The sequence below is a fragment of the Asparagus officinalis genome, chromosome 3 (genome assembly GCF_001876935.1).
Source record: "Asparagus officinalis chromosome 3, Aspof.V1, whole genome shotgun sequence".
NCBI classification, from domain to species: Eukaryota; Viridiplantae; Streptophyta; class Magnoliopsida; order Asparagales; family Asparagaceae; genus Asparagus; species Asparagus officinalis.
In genome coordinates, this window is record NC_033796.1 from 72,118,666 (window position 1) to 72,135,573 (window position 16,908).

Sequence of the window (16,908 nt, forward strand, 5' to 3'; positions counted from 1 at the left end):
CAACCTTCTTCTTCTCATCCTTAGACTGAGAGCCACCCGTCTTGCTCCCCGATGGTTTGGAATCCCCCTTTGTCTCATTGCCCTTCTTCTGCCGGCCCTCAATGGCAATGGCCTTCACGCTCGCCTCTGCGATTGTCTCCACTGAAAACAGCTTCATCTCCTTCCGAATGTAATCATTCAGACCCGCCATGTACTTCATGAAGATGGGATACTCGTCTGTTGCGATGTTTAGAACCATCGCCTGCTGCTGGAACTCCGTCGTATACTCCTGAACGGTCTGATTAAACTTTTGGCGCAAGCCATACCACTTGTACCAACGCTCCTCAAGGAACCCCACTGGATAGAACTGTTTCCGTAGTAGCTCCTTGAACTTGTTCCACGACGCCGCTTTCTTCTCCTGTTTGCAATAGGATTTCCACCACGTCAACGCGTGCCCTGAAAGCTTCAATGTCAATATCCATAGAGAGTGAAGTACATGTCCATACGTTCGATCCAATCATCAAGCTTCTCCACGTTGATACTCCCATCATAAACAGGAATCTCAACCTTGAAGTCAATCTTCAGATTCTGGTAATGATTCTTACCCCCTTGATGTCCAGTAGTCTTGACAATCTCAGTCTCCCCCTCTGAATCAGATTCCTCGTGCTCTTCGTAGGATTCGACGAGTTTCTTCTTACCATTCGAAGAAGATTCCTCCTTTTTATCACCTCCGTTGATTAGACCCACGAGTTGAGTAAGAGTCGTCCCGATCGTCTCAATCTGCTTCTCCATGGCATCAAGTCTTGTTGAATTATCTGCTTCAGACATCTTCTCCTTCCTTAATTTCTGGACCCCCTCCGAGGAATTAAGGATCTCGCCAAGCTTCTTGTACTGTGAGCGAGTAAGGACCATACACAGTTCCCCCCTTCACAGGATCTAGTGCTCTGATACCAACTTGATACGAGTCGCCGTGCGAGCACTCTTGATCGCGGAATTATCAAGAGTGGGTAAAGAAGAAAACGACTGAAGAACACAAGAGTTATAATTAGGGCGAAGGAAAATACCTTCTCTAGATTATGAGAATCAATTGGATTTATAAAATCTCTCTCTCACAATCTCTCTAGATCAAAGAACAACCTCCCTGATCTCTTTTCTGATTACAAACTGAGTTCCTAACCCTAGAAAAGTCGTGTTTCTATTTATACTAAACAGAAATCCCAACTGGAGCAGGAAACAGACCCAGGCCCATAACCGCTACGCGGTCGACCGCAGTGCCCAAGGCGGTCGACCGGTCAGAACGTCGAAATCTGGGAAATCGATTACAGGGTTTTCCGGTCGACCGCAGCGCCACCTTCGGTCGACCGCTCTCAGTCCCGAGACATAGTCTGGGTCTGTGCACTAAGCGGTCGACCGCCGCGACCAATCCGGTCGACCGGTCAGAGCCCAACTGTAATTCCTGCAGTTTTGACGAATCCTTCGACTTTGTTGCTTCCAATGGCCTCTTCCACGACTCCTCTACTCTATTCTCAAGATATCATGAGAATCATCTATCCTCAAGCTCCCATGAGGATCGCTAAGCTCCCGAAGAGAAGATACACCCGTATCAGAAACGGTCACATGTATTGAACATACTGATTCAATTTGTGCTTGTCAGCTGAAATCATCAATGTGTTCACCTACAAAACTTCAAGTCTCATATTTGGCCAAATATCCAAAATCCGAAATTGGTGCATGGATTTGTAATCTTATGCTGATGGATGAACTAAAAACCTAGGGATATGATATATCTGATGAATTAAGTAATGAAGGTTTTAGTCATGTAGGAATAGCTAAGTCATCTGTCAAAGGAAAGAACAAATTGCAGAAAGAAGCCCTCATGGACATAAGATGTATGTTGTATATGCTCGCAGAACCAGCAAGAGGTAGGATCATCATTACTAGAATCCTTACCAAGTCATAGTTAATCAGCGTAAACAAAGACCGAGAATTTTATTCAATTACAACTCTAAACACTGCAGTGAAATCATCAGCAACAAATGCATTAACTTTCTGGAGCAACTCCAGAAGGTTCAGGAGCAACTTCTGAAGTTGAATGCCCGTGTGGTGCATGTGTTATCTTCTCGCTTGATCCCCACATGCTCGATGCAATTATATCGTCCTTGGCCATCAATCTTGAAAACTCTTCATGATCATATTCTACCTTATTCTTTCCTCCGAACTCCACAGGAAGAATCTCAATATCGAAGGTTTTGTGCATCAGTTCCAGGCTCTCTTCGTTCTTTGGATACACAAATTTCACCTTATGAAAGGTTTTCGCGTCCAAGAAGTACTTGACAATCTTTACATCGAGAATAAAAAAACAATAGAAAGATGTCATTCAATCATGTTTTTTTAAATTACTTTTCTGCAAATTTCACAAAACTACTGAGGTTTTGCACAAAAATATCAAGACCTAATTTCATTAAAGAAAAGTACCACTAACTTTTAGAAAATTACTTAATGAAATCAATCACTATATTAAAAAGTCTAAGATATCCCTCACACTAAAGAGAGTGACACAGTAACTTAATGAAGTAAATGAGGAATATATATATATATATATATATAGCAAGAGAGAGAGGAAAACTTGTGTCAACTTAAGTTGATAGTAAAAAATTATTCACCAAACTTTTTAGCCACTCATATTACCTAGGGATCCTTGCATGATATGAAAATATTTTTTATATTAATAAATGCGTGGCTAGGAAGTTTGGTGGACATCAATTTAAGTTGATAGGAGTCTTACTCTCTCTCTCTCTCTCTCTCTCTCTCTATATATATATATATATATATATATATATATATATATGAGAAAAACTTATGTCAACTTAAGTGGACGTCCACTAAGTTTCTTATCCATTGATGATTACTTGATTGAGCTATATTGTAGATGATCCGCTCCATTGAACTTGATCTACATATTCTAAAACCCCAACACACCAAATTTGGGGTGAACCCGTCGTGGTTTGACCCTTTATCCACTCGTATTAATTTTAACAGTTTCAAATGAATAGAACTTTTTACATGGCTAGACGGAGGGTCAAACCACGACGGGTTCACCCCAAATTTGGTGTGTTGGGGGTTTAGAATATGTAGATCAAAGTTTGTGGTGTTATACTCTAATAAAAATAGTTGGTAATTTTTCTGCAGAAGCCCAAATAGATCATTGTAAATTCAAGCTTGTGGTGTTTTCCTCTAATGAAAATAGTTGGTATTTTCCTGCAGAACCCCAAATAGATAATTGTAGTTTCGTTAAATTCACACATTTACTTTTAGGTGCAAATAGGAAATGTCATTGAGGAAAAAGGAATTTACCTTCCAAAAGGTTTCAAAAATTCTTGGAGGATTATAAAGGAATGCAGCGGACAGCCTCTCAGGATAGTGACTTTGCAGAATGTTTATGGATTCTCGAGCTGTCTTTATAGGAACAGACATGCTCAATGACCATCCACTGAAATCTATCAACCACACCATTTGCTCTTGGCCCTCAGATAGATTCAAAATTGCATTCTCTATGAGATATACCAGATGACGGAGTTGATTGTCATGTGATGATGTATTCTGTAAAATGAAAATAAAAATCTCCATCAGAACTCTATTTTCACCAATTTGACTATCAGAACTTTGAAGGGGAAAAAACTGTCCAATATGCACAAACCTGTTTTCCAGGCCTCAGTACAAGAACTGTTCTTCCTTCTCGATCCTGGAAATTTGCACGGTACACTTTTCCAGTTTCACCTTCACTAGCAACCTCATGCTGGGGGAAGTAAAACATATAACTAAGTAATATTTAATGATTATTAGGGCTTTAAGAGGTGTTTATTACAGATAAACCGCCTATCACAATCAACATATTACCCTGTAGTTATATTGTTGCAAATAGGTTCCTGAGTGAAATTTTTTGATCCTTTTCAGGGGGTCTATCTGCAACAATTACGATTTTCACTCAGAGCATCTATCCACAACTATAGAACTCTTTCAGGGGGTCTTTATGGAACAAGAGAACAACAGAGGTATTAAGTTCAATTTGGTGGTAGTACAGGCCCTTCAGGGCATATTTCCACAATTAACCATTTACAACTGATGCAAACTTACCCAGCGAATCTCCTCTGGCTTATAGGTTGATCTCCACTTAAGTGTCTCTTCCAACATCTTTCTTGCCTTGTCAACATTCCAATTGCGAGCTTCTAAGTATCGCCTCAGGCATGCATCAGTGCAAAATTGCAGGCTACGGACAGATAAGGGTCCAATAGCAGATTTTAGCTCATTGATCTGTTCATGAAAACAATAAAGACACTTTTCTGTAAGGTGAATGTCCGTCTCAATCATGTCAATGGAACTTAAAACAAGGTACGGTGCAAATTAGCCCCCTAATAAGCTTAATGAAGAAAAGTATGAGGCACTAAGAACTTTACAATTCTTAGTAAGGAAAATGCAAATGGCATGGTAAATCCATAGTGATCATAGAATCAATTATGAAGCGAGTGGGGATTGAAAAACAAATGGTAACATGTAAGTATGAAACATAAATTTTTACCTTGTGCATCTAAATGATTATTTTTCATGCATACGTTAAACAAAACTAAGTTAATTTACTCTTTTAAGTATTCAGGATAGGATATATCTGGTGGAAGGAGACCATGGGAGGCCCTCCTATCCTAGAAAGAATTTGGCAGTTCAGTTGTTATATAAGGGTATTTGTGGGGGGAAAAAGATTTATGACATTTTTATAGCTTAGGTTTCAATAAGGTGAAAAGAGGAAGAGCCTGAAAACTGAAGCTAAATTCCATAAAGGGAAGGTCTAAATAGATTGAGATCAAATTGCAATTAAAGTAAAGTTACAATTCTTCATCAACAAACTTCTAGTGTGAAAAGAAAGGTGATTTATGGAATTTTTATCTTCCACTTGACAGATAAATTGAAATATTTTCTAACTTATAAATGAAAACGTTGAAATGGATTAATAATCTTCCACTTATACTTCCTCCTCCATAGTTCAACTATCTCACATCTAGTAATCATACTCAGGCAACGACCATACTTCCCAACAAAAAAAAGGGGATAAAAAAGAAAAAGCAATCATGCTCTATTAACTCTGAAACATGCATCTCATCAGACCCATTAATCATAACTGAATGTCTCATTCTGAATTTCTCGATGATATAAGAAAACCTCAAGGAATGCAGTGAGTTCTTTCAAATTTCTACAATGTAATTAGAGTGTCATGCTCATGCATCTCATCAGACCCATTACTCGTAACTGAATGTCTCATATTCTGAATTTCTCGATGATATAAGAAAGCCTCAAGGAATGCAGTGAGTTCTTTCGAATTTCTACAATGTAATTAGAGTGTCATGCATTCAAACTAACCATGGTTGGATATAGCAATTTCTATTTACCTTTGCTGCCTTTTGAACGGTCTCGTCCTCCTGGACAGCCTGAGAGCTGTGCTTCCACCTGAACATGACGACCACTTCTCCTGTTCAAACTATTTCATGTTTCATAGAGGCTTAGATAAAAGTAGGAGACTTAATCCATACAACACGCATTGCTGAAAAAAAAAATTATATATATCAAAAGACAAATTCTGGTTAAGTTTATGGTGCCACAAAGCAATAGTCCCTTTTCTATTGTCCTCGCCATCACCTTAATTATATGAGCCTATTTTTCCATATAAATAGGATTGTCGATGATGTACGATTCCAATTAAGGAACTGAAATATTGGTTAAGTGGTACTACCACAGTTCAACTTATGTAAACTCTGATGTTTGGTGCTGACTGCAATTATTGGCAACACAAGTGGTGCCTACTGATCATGCAATTTAAGCTTACACATAAAACCAAAAAGTGACACCATAAACTCTAATTATTATCATTTTCATGATAGTAATCATCAACGACCTTTCTTATAAAATGTGGATCACAAGGCTCCATCAAAGCTTTTTGACAGCGTGTAACAACCTAGCGCCATTCACTACAAGAAAATTACGGACATCAAAGATGCTTATGATAACAACAAAGCAACTTTTAGGTAGTTAAACCAAGGAGAGCACAACTGAAATTTTTGAAAGCAAGTCCTGAAGAATAACAATCAAATACTGGACAAACATTACATAAAGAAGGGAAACCAAGAACATCAAAACTAATAAGTTTCATCTCTAAACCACAATATAAGCCAAATGCCAACATTTAATAGAATCCTACTTAAAAGTGTTAGCTGTGATCCTAATTTTCTCAACTGGAGTGGCTTTTGTTAAGAACTAGAATCAAAGGTAAACATCTATAAGCTTAACGACATCAGTTATATTTGCAAGACTTGATGATCATCAGTTGCTGTTGCATTCTAGATATGGAACCATCAACGTATATAGTCTTCTTGTAGATTTTGCTTAAATTTTGGATAAAAAGATTATACGTAAACGAAACTTTTGTCATTAAAGAAAAAAGATCACATAAGATATAATAAATTCATATGAATAGTGGCTTCCATAATAAGGGCTGCTTGAATTAGAGAATGGAAAAACATGAAAAAGGGGAAAGTAAAAAAAAAAAAAAGCTGATTTTGCTCAATTTTGTAGCAACATGTAAGACTGTGATCTAAAATACCTACAAATCTCATACAATTACCAAAAAGTAAAATCAAGAAAGGAGGGAGAGGAACTTAGTCCTCCATCCATATTCAGTTACCAACACCAAAGGTCAGCATCTAAACAACTTCTACAAACAAATAAGCAATCACATCCATAAAAAAAAAGTCTTTTTTTTGGTACTGTAAAAGTTCCATTCTCCACGATTACAACACGCATTCCTGATCAAAAGGGCACTCATGAACAAATTTTAAAACAGTTTTTTTAAAAAAAAAACAAAAATTAGAATTCTGGAATCCCCACATCAGATTGAGCAATTAAACCAGAGTAAAGATTTCAGCAAACAATACAAGCATCCAATCGACAAAGAGCCACAAAGGGTCTGTTTTAGGGAGAGAAGAGGCACACCTGTGAGCACCGCAGCAGGCTAGAGAGAGAGAGAGAGAGAGAGAGAGAGAGACAGAGATCTTATGTTTTGTTTGGGTTGAAGAAGTAAATGAACCGTACGATCGAGGTTGGTGCAGTGCTCGTGCTTTCAGGGACTAATAATTAATGGAGGAGGAGATGAAAGCATAGAAGAGGGCAAAAGAGCAGGAGGAAAAATCTATTTGCTTTTTTTACTTTTATTTCCTCTCTCTGTTACTCTTTCTCTCTCTCTCTCTCATCAGTGGTCAATGCTTTCCTTATTTTCTCTATTCTTCCTTGTTTTACCCCCACACTGTCCCCTTACTTTCTTCTCTCTGCTTTGTTGTCCGAATTCCTGCCCTTGGGGTATTAATGGGCTCAATTGGGCTCGGCCTCTGCTCCTCAACCCATCAATCCAATGGACTCCACCCACATTTGTGTGGTCTCATACCTTTTTCTAGTAACTTCATGGAAATTGTTTTCCCTACTTTTATTAGTGTCGAGGAGCCGCACTAGTGGTGGATGGAATTCCAGTTGGGAGCGTATGACCGTACTGTATGCAAGAGTTTGTTCATGCTAGCCACGTGATCTCCCTAGTGAAAATAATAAGTACACCTTAAAAAAGAAAGTGCTACTTCCTCCACTATGTGAAGAGTTAGCATCTCCAAAAGTGATCTTAGGTTTTTCCTATATTCGAGGAGCAAATATCCCATCTTAGAAAATAGAGAGTCAAATAAGGAATAAGTGCCCCAACAATGCTCCTCAAATGGCTTTCTATCTCATGTCCTAGACTAAATATAGAGAGTAAGAGGGAGCAAAAGTTGCTCTAACAATGCTCCCTATGTTGAGACTAAATATAGAGAGTCACTTTGTTATCTTTGATTTGGAATACCAAATTCTATTCCCTATATTTAGTCTCCAATATAAGAAGCCTGTTGGAGGAACTTTCCCCCGTCCTACTCCCTATATTTAGTCTAAAACATGAGATAGGGAAGCTGTTGGAGATGCTCGAATTTACTTCTCTAAAATATAAATTTCATGTTTTTCGCACTGGTTAACCAGTCAACCCTGCTTTGTTCATTTTCTTTACATTTTACCCCTGGTCAAACAATCAATATATCGTGGCCCTTTCGCCTCGTGCTCCTTCCTCTTTCTAGACTAAATCATTGATGTCCACATCCTCACTCACCAGACTCGGAACCAAAGCGTTAAATATTAAATATACTTTTTTGATAAACTTTTTTTAATTAACTTTTTCCTAATAATTTTTTTCCTGATAAATTTTTTGTTACCTATTTCTTTTTATTTTTTCAAATAAAATTTTCTTTCGTCAAAATTTTCTAATAATCTTCTGGATATCTTCTTAATCTTAACTTTTTCTAGTGCAAAAAATGAAAGATAAGCGAAAATTATTATAAATAACCCGAAACCACCAAATGTAACTAGAAACTATAAAAGATAACCATAAATAAAAAAATTGAATAATGATAACTATACTATTCTCTCTTACACTGCTTCCACACTACGGGATTGTTTTGTTAACTGCAATTACATCACTACTAGAAAATGGAGTATTGGCTACGGACATATAGCGACGGAAATTTCCGTCGCTATAATATGATATATAGCGACGGAAATTTCCGTCGCTATATTTCCGTAGGCAAACAAATATTTACTGACGGAAACTCTAGTTTTAGCGATCGAAATATTCCGTCGCTAAAATATTACCGACAAAGGCATATTCCGTCGTTAAAAAAGCTTTTAGCGACGGATTTTCCGTCGCGAAAACATTTTTTACCGACGGACACGTCCGTCGCTAAAACAATTGGTGGGAAAAAAATTTCGGGCGCGGGCGCCCAAAATTTTTGGGCAGCCCGCCCCCGAATTGACCGAGAGAGGCTAATTAGCCTCTCTCAGACCCGCGCCCCCCCTTTCTCATTCCCCCTCTCTCTCTCCTCACCCCCTCCATTTCTNNGGCGGAGAGAATGTCGGGGAGAGAGAAAGAGATATTTCTTAATTTATGTAATTAGAGTTTAATTTTTGTAATTATAGTTTAATTTTTACAAAACAAAAAAAATTATGGAAAAAACCAAAACCCTAATAAAAAATATTCATCTTGATGAAATTATAATATAAAAAACATTAAATTTAGTACGGGTTAGGGTTAGGTGAGGGTTAGGGTGAGGGTTAGGGTTATGGTTATGGTGTTAGGGTTAGGGTTAGGTGAGGGTGAGATTGAGGGTGATGTTGAGGGTGAGGGTTAGGGTTAGGGTTAGGTGAGTGGGGGTGATGGTGAGGGTGAGGTTGAGGGTTAGGGTTAGGGTTAGGGTTATGATAAGGGTTAGGCGAGGGTTAGGATTAGGGTTAGGTGAGGGTTAGGGTTAGGGTGGGAGTGGGGGTGAGGGTTAGGGTTTGGGTTAGGATTAGGGTTAGGGTTTAGAGTTAGGTGAGTGTAGGTGATGGTAAGGGTTAGGTTGAGGGTTAGGGTTAGAGTTAGGGTTTGGGTTAGGATTTGGGTTAGGCAAGGGTTAAGATTAGGGTTAGGTGAGGGTTAGGGTTAGGGTTAGGGTGGGGGTGAGGGTGAGGGGTGGGGGTGAGTTTGATGGTTAAGGCTACGGTTAGGGGAGGGTGAAGGTGAGGGTGAGGATTAGGGTTGTGGTTAGGTGAGGGTGCGGGTAGAGGTGATGTTGAGGGTGATGTTGAGGGTGAGGTTGAGGGTTAGGGTTAGTGTAGGGGTGAGGGTGACGGTGGGGGTGATGCTGAGGGTGAGGGTTAGGGTGGGGGTGAGTTTGAGGGTTAAGGTTAGGTTTAAGGTTAGGGGAGGTTGAGGTTGAGGTTGAGGGTTAGGGTTAGGGTTAGGGTTAGGTGAGGGTGAGCGTAGGGGTGATGGTAAGGTTGAGGTTGAGGGTTAGGGTTAGGGTTAGGGTTAGGGGTGATGGTAAGGTTGAGGTTGAGGGTTAGGGTTAGGTTTAGATGAGGGTGAGGGTTAAGGTTAGGGTTAGGGTTAGGGTTAGGGGGTGAAGGTGAGGTTGAGGGTTAGGGTTAGGGTTATGTGAGGGTGAGTGTGGAGGTGATGGTGAGGTTGAGGTTTAGGGTTAGGGTTAGTGTAGGGATGAGGGTTAGTGCAGTTACGAGCATCACGGGGGCTCCAGGTCCTTCAGCCAGCATTATCATCAATTGGCGCTTGAGGTATATAATATATTAGCTCTTAGGTTATCAATTTGAGTATAATTTATGTGTTATGAGTTAATGATATATTTGAATAAAATAGGGAAGGGGAGATCTCGGGCATTTTGCAGATCGTATTCTGACTGGTTGGAGTCCAAATTACGCCGATGAAGTGAAGAAAGCGCAGAACCGGGATCTGGCTGTAAGTAGCAGTTAATTTGTATATTTAATTTTTATAACAATGCATTTTAAATGTGTTAGAATTGACCGGGTTGTTTTGGTATATCGTAGGAGAAATTACATGCTAAGGTGCAGGAGCAATTATCACAGACTCAGGTCGATTCTAACACTCCGACCCGATTAAGTAGAGAGGAGGAGGATAGCATCATCGAGACGGTCATAAGAACAGATACCGATGGAGAGGATCCGAGCATCGGCCGTACGAGTCCAGTAGCACCTACGAGTCTACAGCACAACCAGGATGCAGTTCTTCTCAAGACCCGACTATGGAGCAGCGGATGAAAGCGATGGAAGATTAGCAGTCGCATCGGGAGTCAGAGCTACTCCAGATGGCGGAGGAAGAACGGAGGCGCCGAGAGCAGAGGGAGCTGGAATTCGCCCAGCTCATATCGACTCTGCCTTCTGATTCTCAGGAGGCATATAGGAGACGGTTTATGGCGGATCAGGTAATATATATTTTTCTTTTTTAATTAAATGAATTAAATATAAAATTCTTACTTAGTTATGAGTATGCCATGTGACTAAATGATATCACACACACACACCGATGCACACTGATACAAACTATTACACAAACTATAACTCCCTCCGATACACAAAACCAAAAATATATACTTAATGTTTTTATGTGATGGTGGTGTTGATGGTGTGTGCGTGCGTAGCGATGGTTGTATTGGTTAGTGAGTTGGTTAGTTGGCTGTTGTTTTGTTTTGTTGTGGTGCGTTCGTGCGTAGGGTCGTTGGTTATGTTATTGGTTGGGGGGGGTTTTTGTGGTGGTGGTGGTGGTGAGGGGGTGGGGGGTAGGAGTTTGGTGTGGGTGGGGTTGGGGGATTGTTGTTGTGGTGGTGGTGGTGTTGTTATTGTTGTGTTGTGGTGTTACATGTGTTGTGTTATCGTGGTCGTTATGTGCGTGCTTGATGTCGGGTTTGGTCGTGGTGGGGGAGGGGGAAGTGTGGGGATTGGGTGAAGTTGGGTACTCGTGCGTGCGTGTGTGCGTGTTGGTGGAGATAGGTACGCGTGCGTGCGTGTGTGCGGGTAGGGTTAGGGTGTGTGCGTGCGTTGTTAAAAACATGTGCGTGCTTGAGTATAATACATAAAAATATGCCATTATACTATCTTCGAAACATATAACATGTAAGAATATGCCATGATACTCTATTATTGCTATACTTGCATGTCATGCCATGTTGTTTTATAATTTGTTACTTTACTGCAAAATTCAGTTTTTGATGATGTACGTATTGCTCTATAACTCTTGTTAACGTTTTATTTATATTTTTAGGCTGAGACTTCTCGACAAGGTGGAGCTGGTGATGAGGATGATGATGATCGGGACTGATTTGTTTTAACATTAAAAACAATGGGTGTGCTGTATAAATAACATGAAATAATGTTGGGATATTTATTATGTTTTTAGTGAAATATGTGTTATATATGCGTGAGAATAAAATATATGTTATATATGCGTGAGAATGAAATATGTGTTATATGTGCTTGTGCTGTGTAAATTTATTGTACATGTTTTTATTGTGAAATATATTGTACAAGGATTTTTAATTTTCAAAAAAAAATTTTAAAAAAATTTTTGCTGACTTTTAGCGACGGATTTCTGTCGCTAAAAAGTCTTTTGGTGACGGAAAACAGATATGGCAAACAGAAACTGATACATACATTTGGCGACGGATTTTCCGTCGCTAAAATCTATAGCGACGGAAAATGTCGTCGGAAAAAAGCAAGTTTTAGCGACGGCTTCTCCGCAGCTAAATATCCGTCGCTGATATTTAGCGACGGAAAAGCCGTCGCTAAAACCTTATTTACCTACCCTAATAATAGTGACGGACTTATAGCGGCGGAGTTATTAATTTTTCGTCGCTAAAACTTTTAGCGACGGCTTTTCGACTTTTGGCGACGGATTTGTCCGTCGCCAATAGTCCAGTATGCAGTAGTGCATGTAAATGTTGCGTGTAGGAAATGTTGTATATTGCATTTGTTGTAAGAAATAAACATTAAATTCATTGTGTGGATAACTTTATTTTTGTTATATATCCCAATCCAAATCTAATGTTTGGTTAATTGCAAAAGTTATTAGATTTGCCTTTTTTTTCCTAATATGAAATGCATATCTATTGTAAAGAAGTTCTTGTTTCCAATGTTTTAAAAATTCTCCGTTTAACCCGTCTAAACGTACTCATAGGCCTAAGTAGTATCTTGGCCGGCTACGTAGCGTCTAGCACCTAGGCAGCACTTAGGCTATCCACCTAGATTTTGGGAGCACCTAGAGGAGTGTTATTCGGCTACATAGACTGCATCCTTTAAGTATTGATCATGATTTTCTCTATTTGCAGTCTCCATGTCCTCCAACCTCTTCCAACTATTAACACCTCATCTACCTCTCCCGACCTTTAGCAAAACCTCTACCACCACCACTTAAGAAATCTAGCTCGGTGTCAGTCCAGCGCTTAAGCTTTTCATGACAATGACATTGACTATCAGAAATTGTAAATAAATACTAAAAATAAGAAAACACTTAGGCCTCGCCTTAGACTCTAGGCGTTGGGTCCAACACCTAGGCCGCCTAGCGCTTTCTACGAACTTGTTTGTTTCTCTAATAATGTAAAAGGATCTATATTTTTTGAGGTAGAGTTCATTAATTTATTAACGTGGCATTGGTTTTTTAGTTAATGCAAATGTTATACCCCTAAAAACTATTATTGTTAATCTCCATTGAACAGTGGACACATGTCTTGGAGTTTATATAGCTAAGTTAAAACCAAAATAATCATTGCCTCGGACTCGGCCTACTGTTCAGACGACATCTCGCATAACCGAGATAAAAGGAGGTATTTGTCATCTAACTTGCCTAGTCGCTCCTGCAAATAACCCCCACTTGGCCCAACAGGTATAGTCGACCATTAGCTGGGCGACTAAAAGAGTCGGTATTTTTCTCGAACCCGCGCCGACAGCCGTCTATCCTTGCATTAAATACTCTGACAATGTCATCGTTTCTCTAGCTCTCATATCCTTTATGACTCATCGGACCCAGTCAGCACCGAGCACCTGCTGTCATTTTCATAATAAATGACCAGGTGACTCACATCCCTCAACAACCGATACGTAGCACATGTCTGCCGACTCTGCTGCCTAGCTAGATTCGGCCCGAGTTACCTTTTTGCATGCCAGATCCTCTACAAAAAGGAAAGGAACTGCATGAGGTAACTCTCTCTAGTTTTTTTTGACCCAACTAATAGCTAACTCTATATCTTTACACTCAAGATCATCTATTGGCTTGATCGTCGGAGGAACAACCGGAGAACCCAACTCCGACTTCTTACGAGTTCTTTCTTGTACATGGAAGAACAGAAAACTCCAGAGCCATACATCAGAAGGAGTTAGAGGACCTTAATCACACCAAAAACCTACAAATTATTCACTATTTGATAACTGATATCAACAGTTTGGCACCCACAGTGAGGCCCTTTTTTCTTCTTCGATCATGATATCTGGTTCTGAGCGTAGGCCTGTCCATTCAGTCGTGAAGAACCACGTGCGGGATATGTCAATCAAGCCCAGTTGGAGGAATCCGCTAAGTGGTTCTCTCAGATGGAAGGACTTACAACATCGCTGGAACATCGAGCAGCTCAACAAACATTTTTAATTATCTTCTTTATATATGTTATATATGATATAAAATCCTTTTGAGTTTTAATTCTATTTTGCTACATTCTAGCGGTATCATAACTTTTCACAGGAATACAAGGCCGAGTCACCGCAACATAGTCGACTCATTTTAAAACCTTGGCATCCACCTAAGCCCAAGGTATGTATCCTAAGACCTTGGTGTCATTGCGAATAAACTCAAGGCATGAAGCCCAGTTGAGTCGACTCACAACCAAAAGACCTTGGTACATTTTTAGGGTAATACCAAGGCACATCATCAACTTGATCGACTCCGACAGAAAGACCATAGCGTCCACCTAAGCCCAAGGCACATACCAAAAGACCTTGGTACCTTTTTAGGGTAAAACCAAGGCACATCATCAACTCGGTGGACTCTGATAGAAAGACCTTGGCGTCCACCTAAGCCCAAGGCACGTACCAAGAGACCTTGGTACATTTTTAGGGTAAAACCAAGGCACATCATTAACTCGGTCGACTCCGACATAAAGACCTTGGCGTCCAACTAAGCCCAACGCACGTACCAAAAGACCTTGGTACCTATTCAGGGTAAAACCAAGAACATCATCAACTCGGTCGACTCTGACAGAAAGACCTTGGCGTCTACCTAAGCCTAAGGCACGTACCAAACGACCTTGGTACCTTTTCAGGGTAAAAGCAAGGCACATCATCAACTTAGTCGACTTCGATAGAAAGACCTTAACATCCACCTAAACCCAAGGCACGTACCCTAAGACCTTGGTGTCATTGCGAATAAACCTAAGGCATGAAGCCTAGTTGAGTCGACTCACAACCAAAAGACCTTGGTACATTTTTAGGGTAAAACCAAGGCACATCATCAACTTGGTCGACTCTGACAAAAAGACCTTGGCATCTACCTAAGCCCAAGGCACATACCTTAAGACATTAGTGTCAATGCGAATAAACCTAAGGCATCAGTGTAGGCGTCAAAAATTACTTATAGGGTTTCACACGTGGCTTAAGTTAAAAGGAAGGTGATAAACGTCATCATCTTAGTTACAGAGAATCATCCGATGCCAAAGATCAACTAAGGAGCCAAATCAACAATAGGAATTCCAATCCGACGAACCCTACAAATAGAGTAAAAGTCGACGTCTCAATCATCCAGACGAGGCGACACCTTTTGTGTTGACTCGAAAGGTAGCCGACATCTCAACCAGACGAGACGACACCTCCTGTATCGACTTGAAAGGTAGCTAACGTCTTGATCAGACGAGATGATACCTCCTGTGTCGACTCGAAAGGCAGTCGACATCTCGACACCTCCATGTCAACTCAAAAGGTGTTGGTAGTTGACTCGAAGTCTGAGCTGAGACCCAAGACGAGATCTCCTTTGTTCGACTCGAAAGGCATTGGTAGTCGACTCGAAGTCCGAGCCAAGACCCGAGACGAGATCTTCTTCGTGTCGACTCGAAAGGCGTTGGTAGTCGACTCGAAGTTCTAGACAAGATCCCTTCGTGTGGACTCGAGAGGTGGTGATAGCCGACTCGAAGTTCGAGACAAGATGACAACTTGAAGTCCTAGACGAGATCCCTTTGTGTTGACTCGAGAGATGGTCCGAGACAAGTCCGAGATGAGACGACAGTTCAAAGTCCTAGATGAGATCCCTTCGTGTCGACTCGAGAGGCAATGATAGCCGACTCGAAGTCCGAGACGAGATGACAGCTCGAAGTCCTAGACGAGATCCCTTCGTGTCAACTCGAGAGACGGTCCAAGACGAGACCGAGGTGAGACGAAGTTCGAAGTCCTAGATGAGCTTCCTTTGTGTCGACTCGAGAGATGGTCCAAGATGATACCAAGACGAGACTACAAGTCGAGACGAGATCAATGTAGACCAGATGAGACGATAATTCCTATGTTGACTCGAATGACGAACTGAGATGACACCTCATGTGTCGACTCGAAGGCCGATAGAAGTCAACATCTCGAGACGATACCTGAGACGAGACCCCCTCCATGCCGAATCGAAAGATGGCGATAGTCGACTCGAATTCTGAGACACTTGCCACTGTCTCGGAAGAGGCGGCTTTGTCCGAGACACTAGCAAGTGTCTCGGCAAAAGACCAACCTCTGAAGCCAAGTCCCTTCATGCTGACTCGAAAGGTAGTGTCAGTGGACATGCCTTGAGTCAACTCGAAAGCTTCCTATCTTGTCAGGTGACTCCTAATAATGCAAGGAACTAAGGAGAAGATTCGAGTACTCGTTTTGGAGCTCCTCGTCCGAATTCTCCTGTTGTTCCCAGGATTGCTGTTGTGACGTTTGATTATCGTCAATAACCGTTGCAGGTGCGTCCCCTTCATCATGAGGTACGAGATCCGAATCCAGAGGGTTGACCATCAGTTGGATTCTCTCGGCTTTCTTCCTTTTGAGGAATCGTTCGGCCTGCTCTCCTCGAACCCTTAACTCTTTCCAGGTATTGAGCGGCTCTATTCCCATCACGTCCAAGATGTTAATGGACAAGTTGTTCTGACAAGTCTGCAAGAGGAATTCCTCCGTGACGGGATCCCTGCAGTTCATTGCCTGATTGCGGAAGCGTTTGATGAAGGTATCCACCGACTCTCCGCCTTTTTGTTTCTCGTCGAAGAGTGTCCTGATCGACACCTCGGTGTCATCATCAAAGAATTGGGCGAGGAACTTGCTTTCCAGGTCCTCCCAGCTGTTGATGCTGCCGGGCTTGAGACGGCGGTACCAATCGAAGACAGGCCCGCGAAGGGTGCCAACGAATGACCGAACCATCAAAGGCTCGTTGCCCGAAATCACCCCCAAGTGGGACTTGAAGTAGATCAGATGCTG

General features: G+C 41.0%; 1 protein-coding gene across 6 annotated transcripts; it reads right to left on the reverse strand.

The window, feature by feature from the left end:
- Positions 1,838–7,311, reverse strand: LOC109834319 (random slug protein 5-like). Of its 6 annotated transcripts, none has more exons than XM_020402319.1 (7): positions 7,015–7,311; positions 5,921–5,993; positions 5,418–5,497; positions 4,114–4,290; positions 3,677–3,775; positions 3,334–3,579; positions 1,838–2,317 (listed from the first exon to the last, which is right to left on the reverse strand). In XM_020402319.1, exons 3-7 carry the CDS (start codon positions 5,481–5,483, stop codon positions 2,021–2,023), a joined length of 885 nt encoding a protein of 294 aa, XP_020257908.1. In that variant the 5' UTR covers positions 5,484–5,497; positions 5,921–5,993; positions 7,015–7,311; the 3' UTR covers positions 1,838–2,020. The 6 variants fall into 6 exon arrangements, with proteins under 6 accessions (XP_020257908.1, XP_020257906.1, XP_020257905.1 ...); XM_020402317.1 differs by having other exon boundaries at positions 5,418–5,506; positions 7,015–7,310; XM_020402316.1 differs by having other exon boundaries at positions 5,418–5,569; positions 7,015–7,310.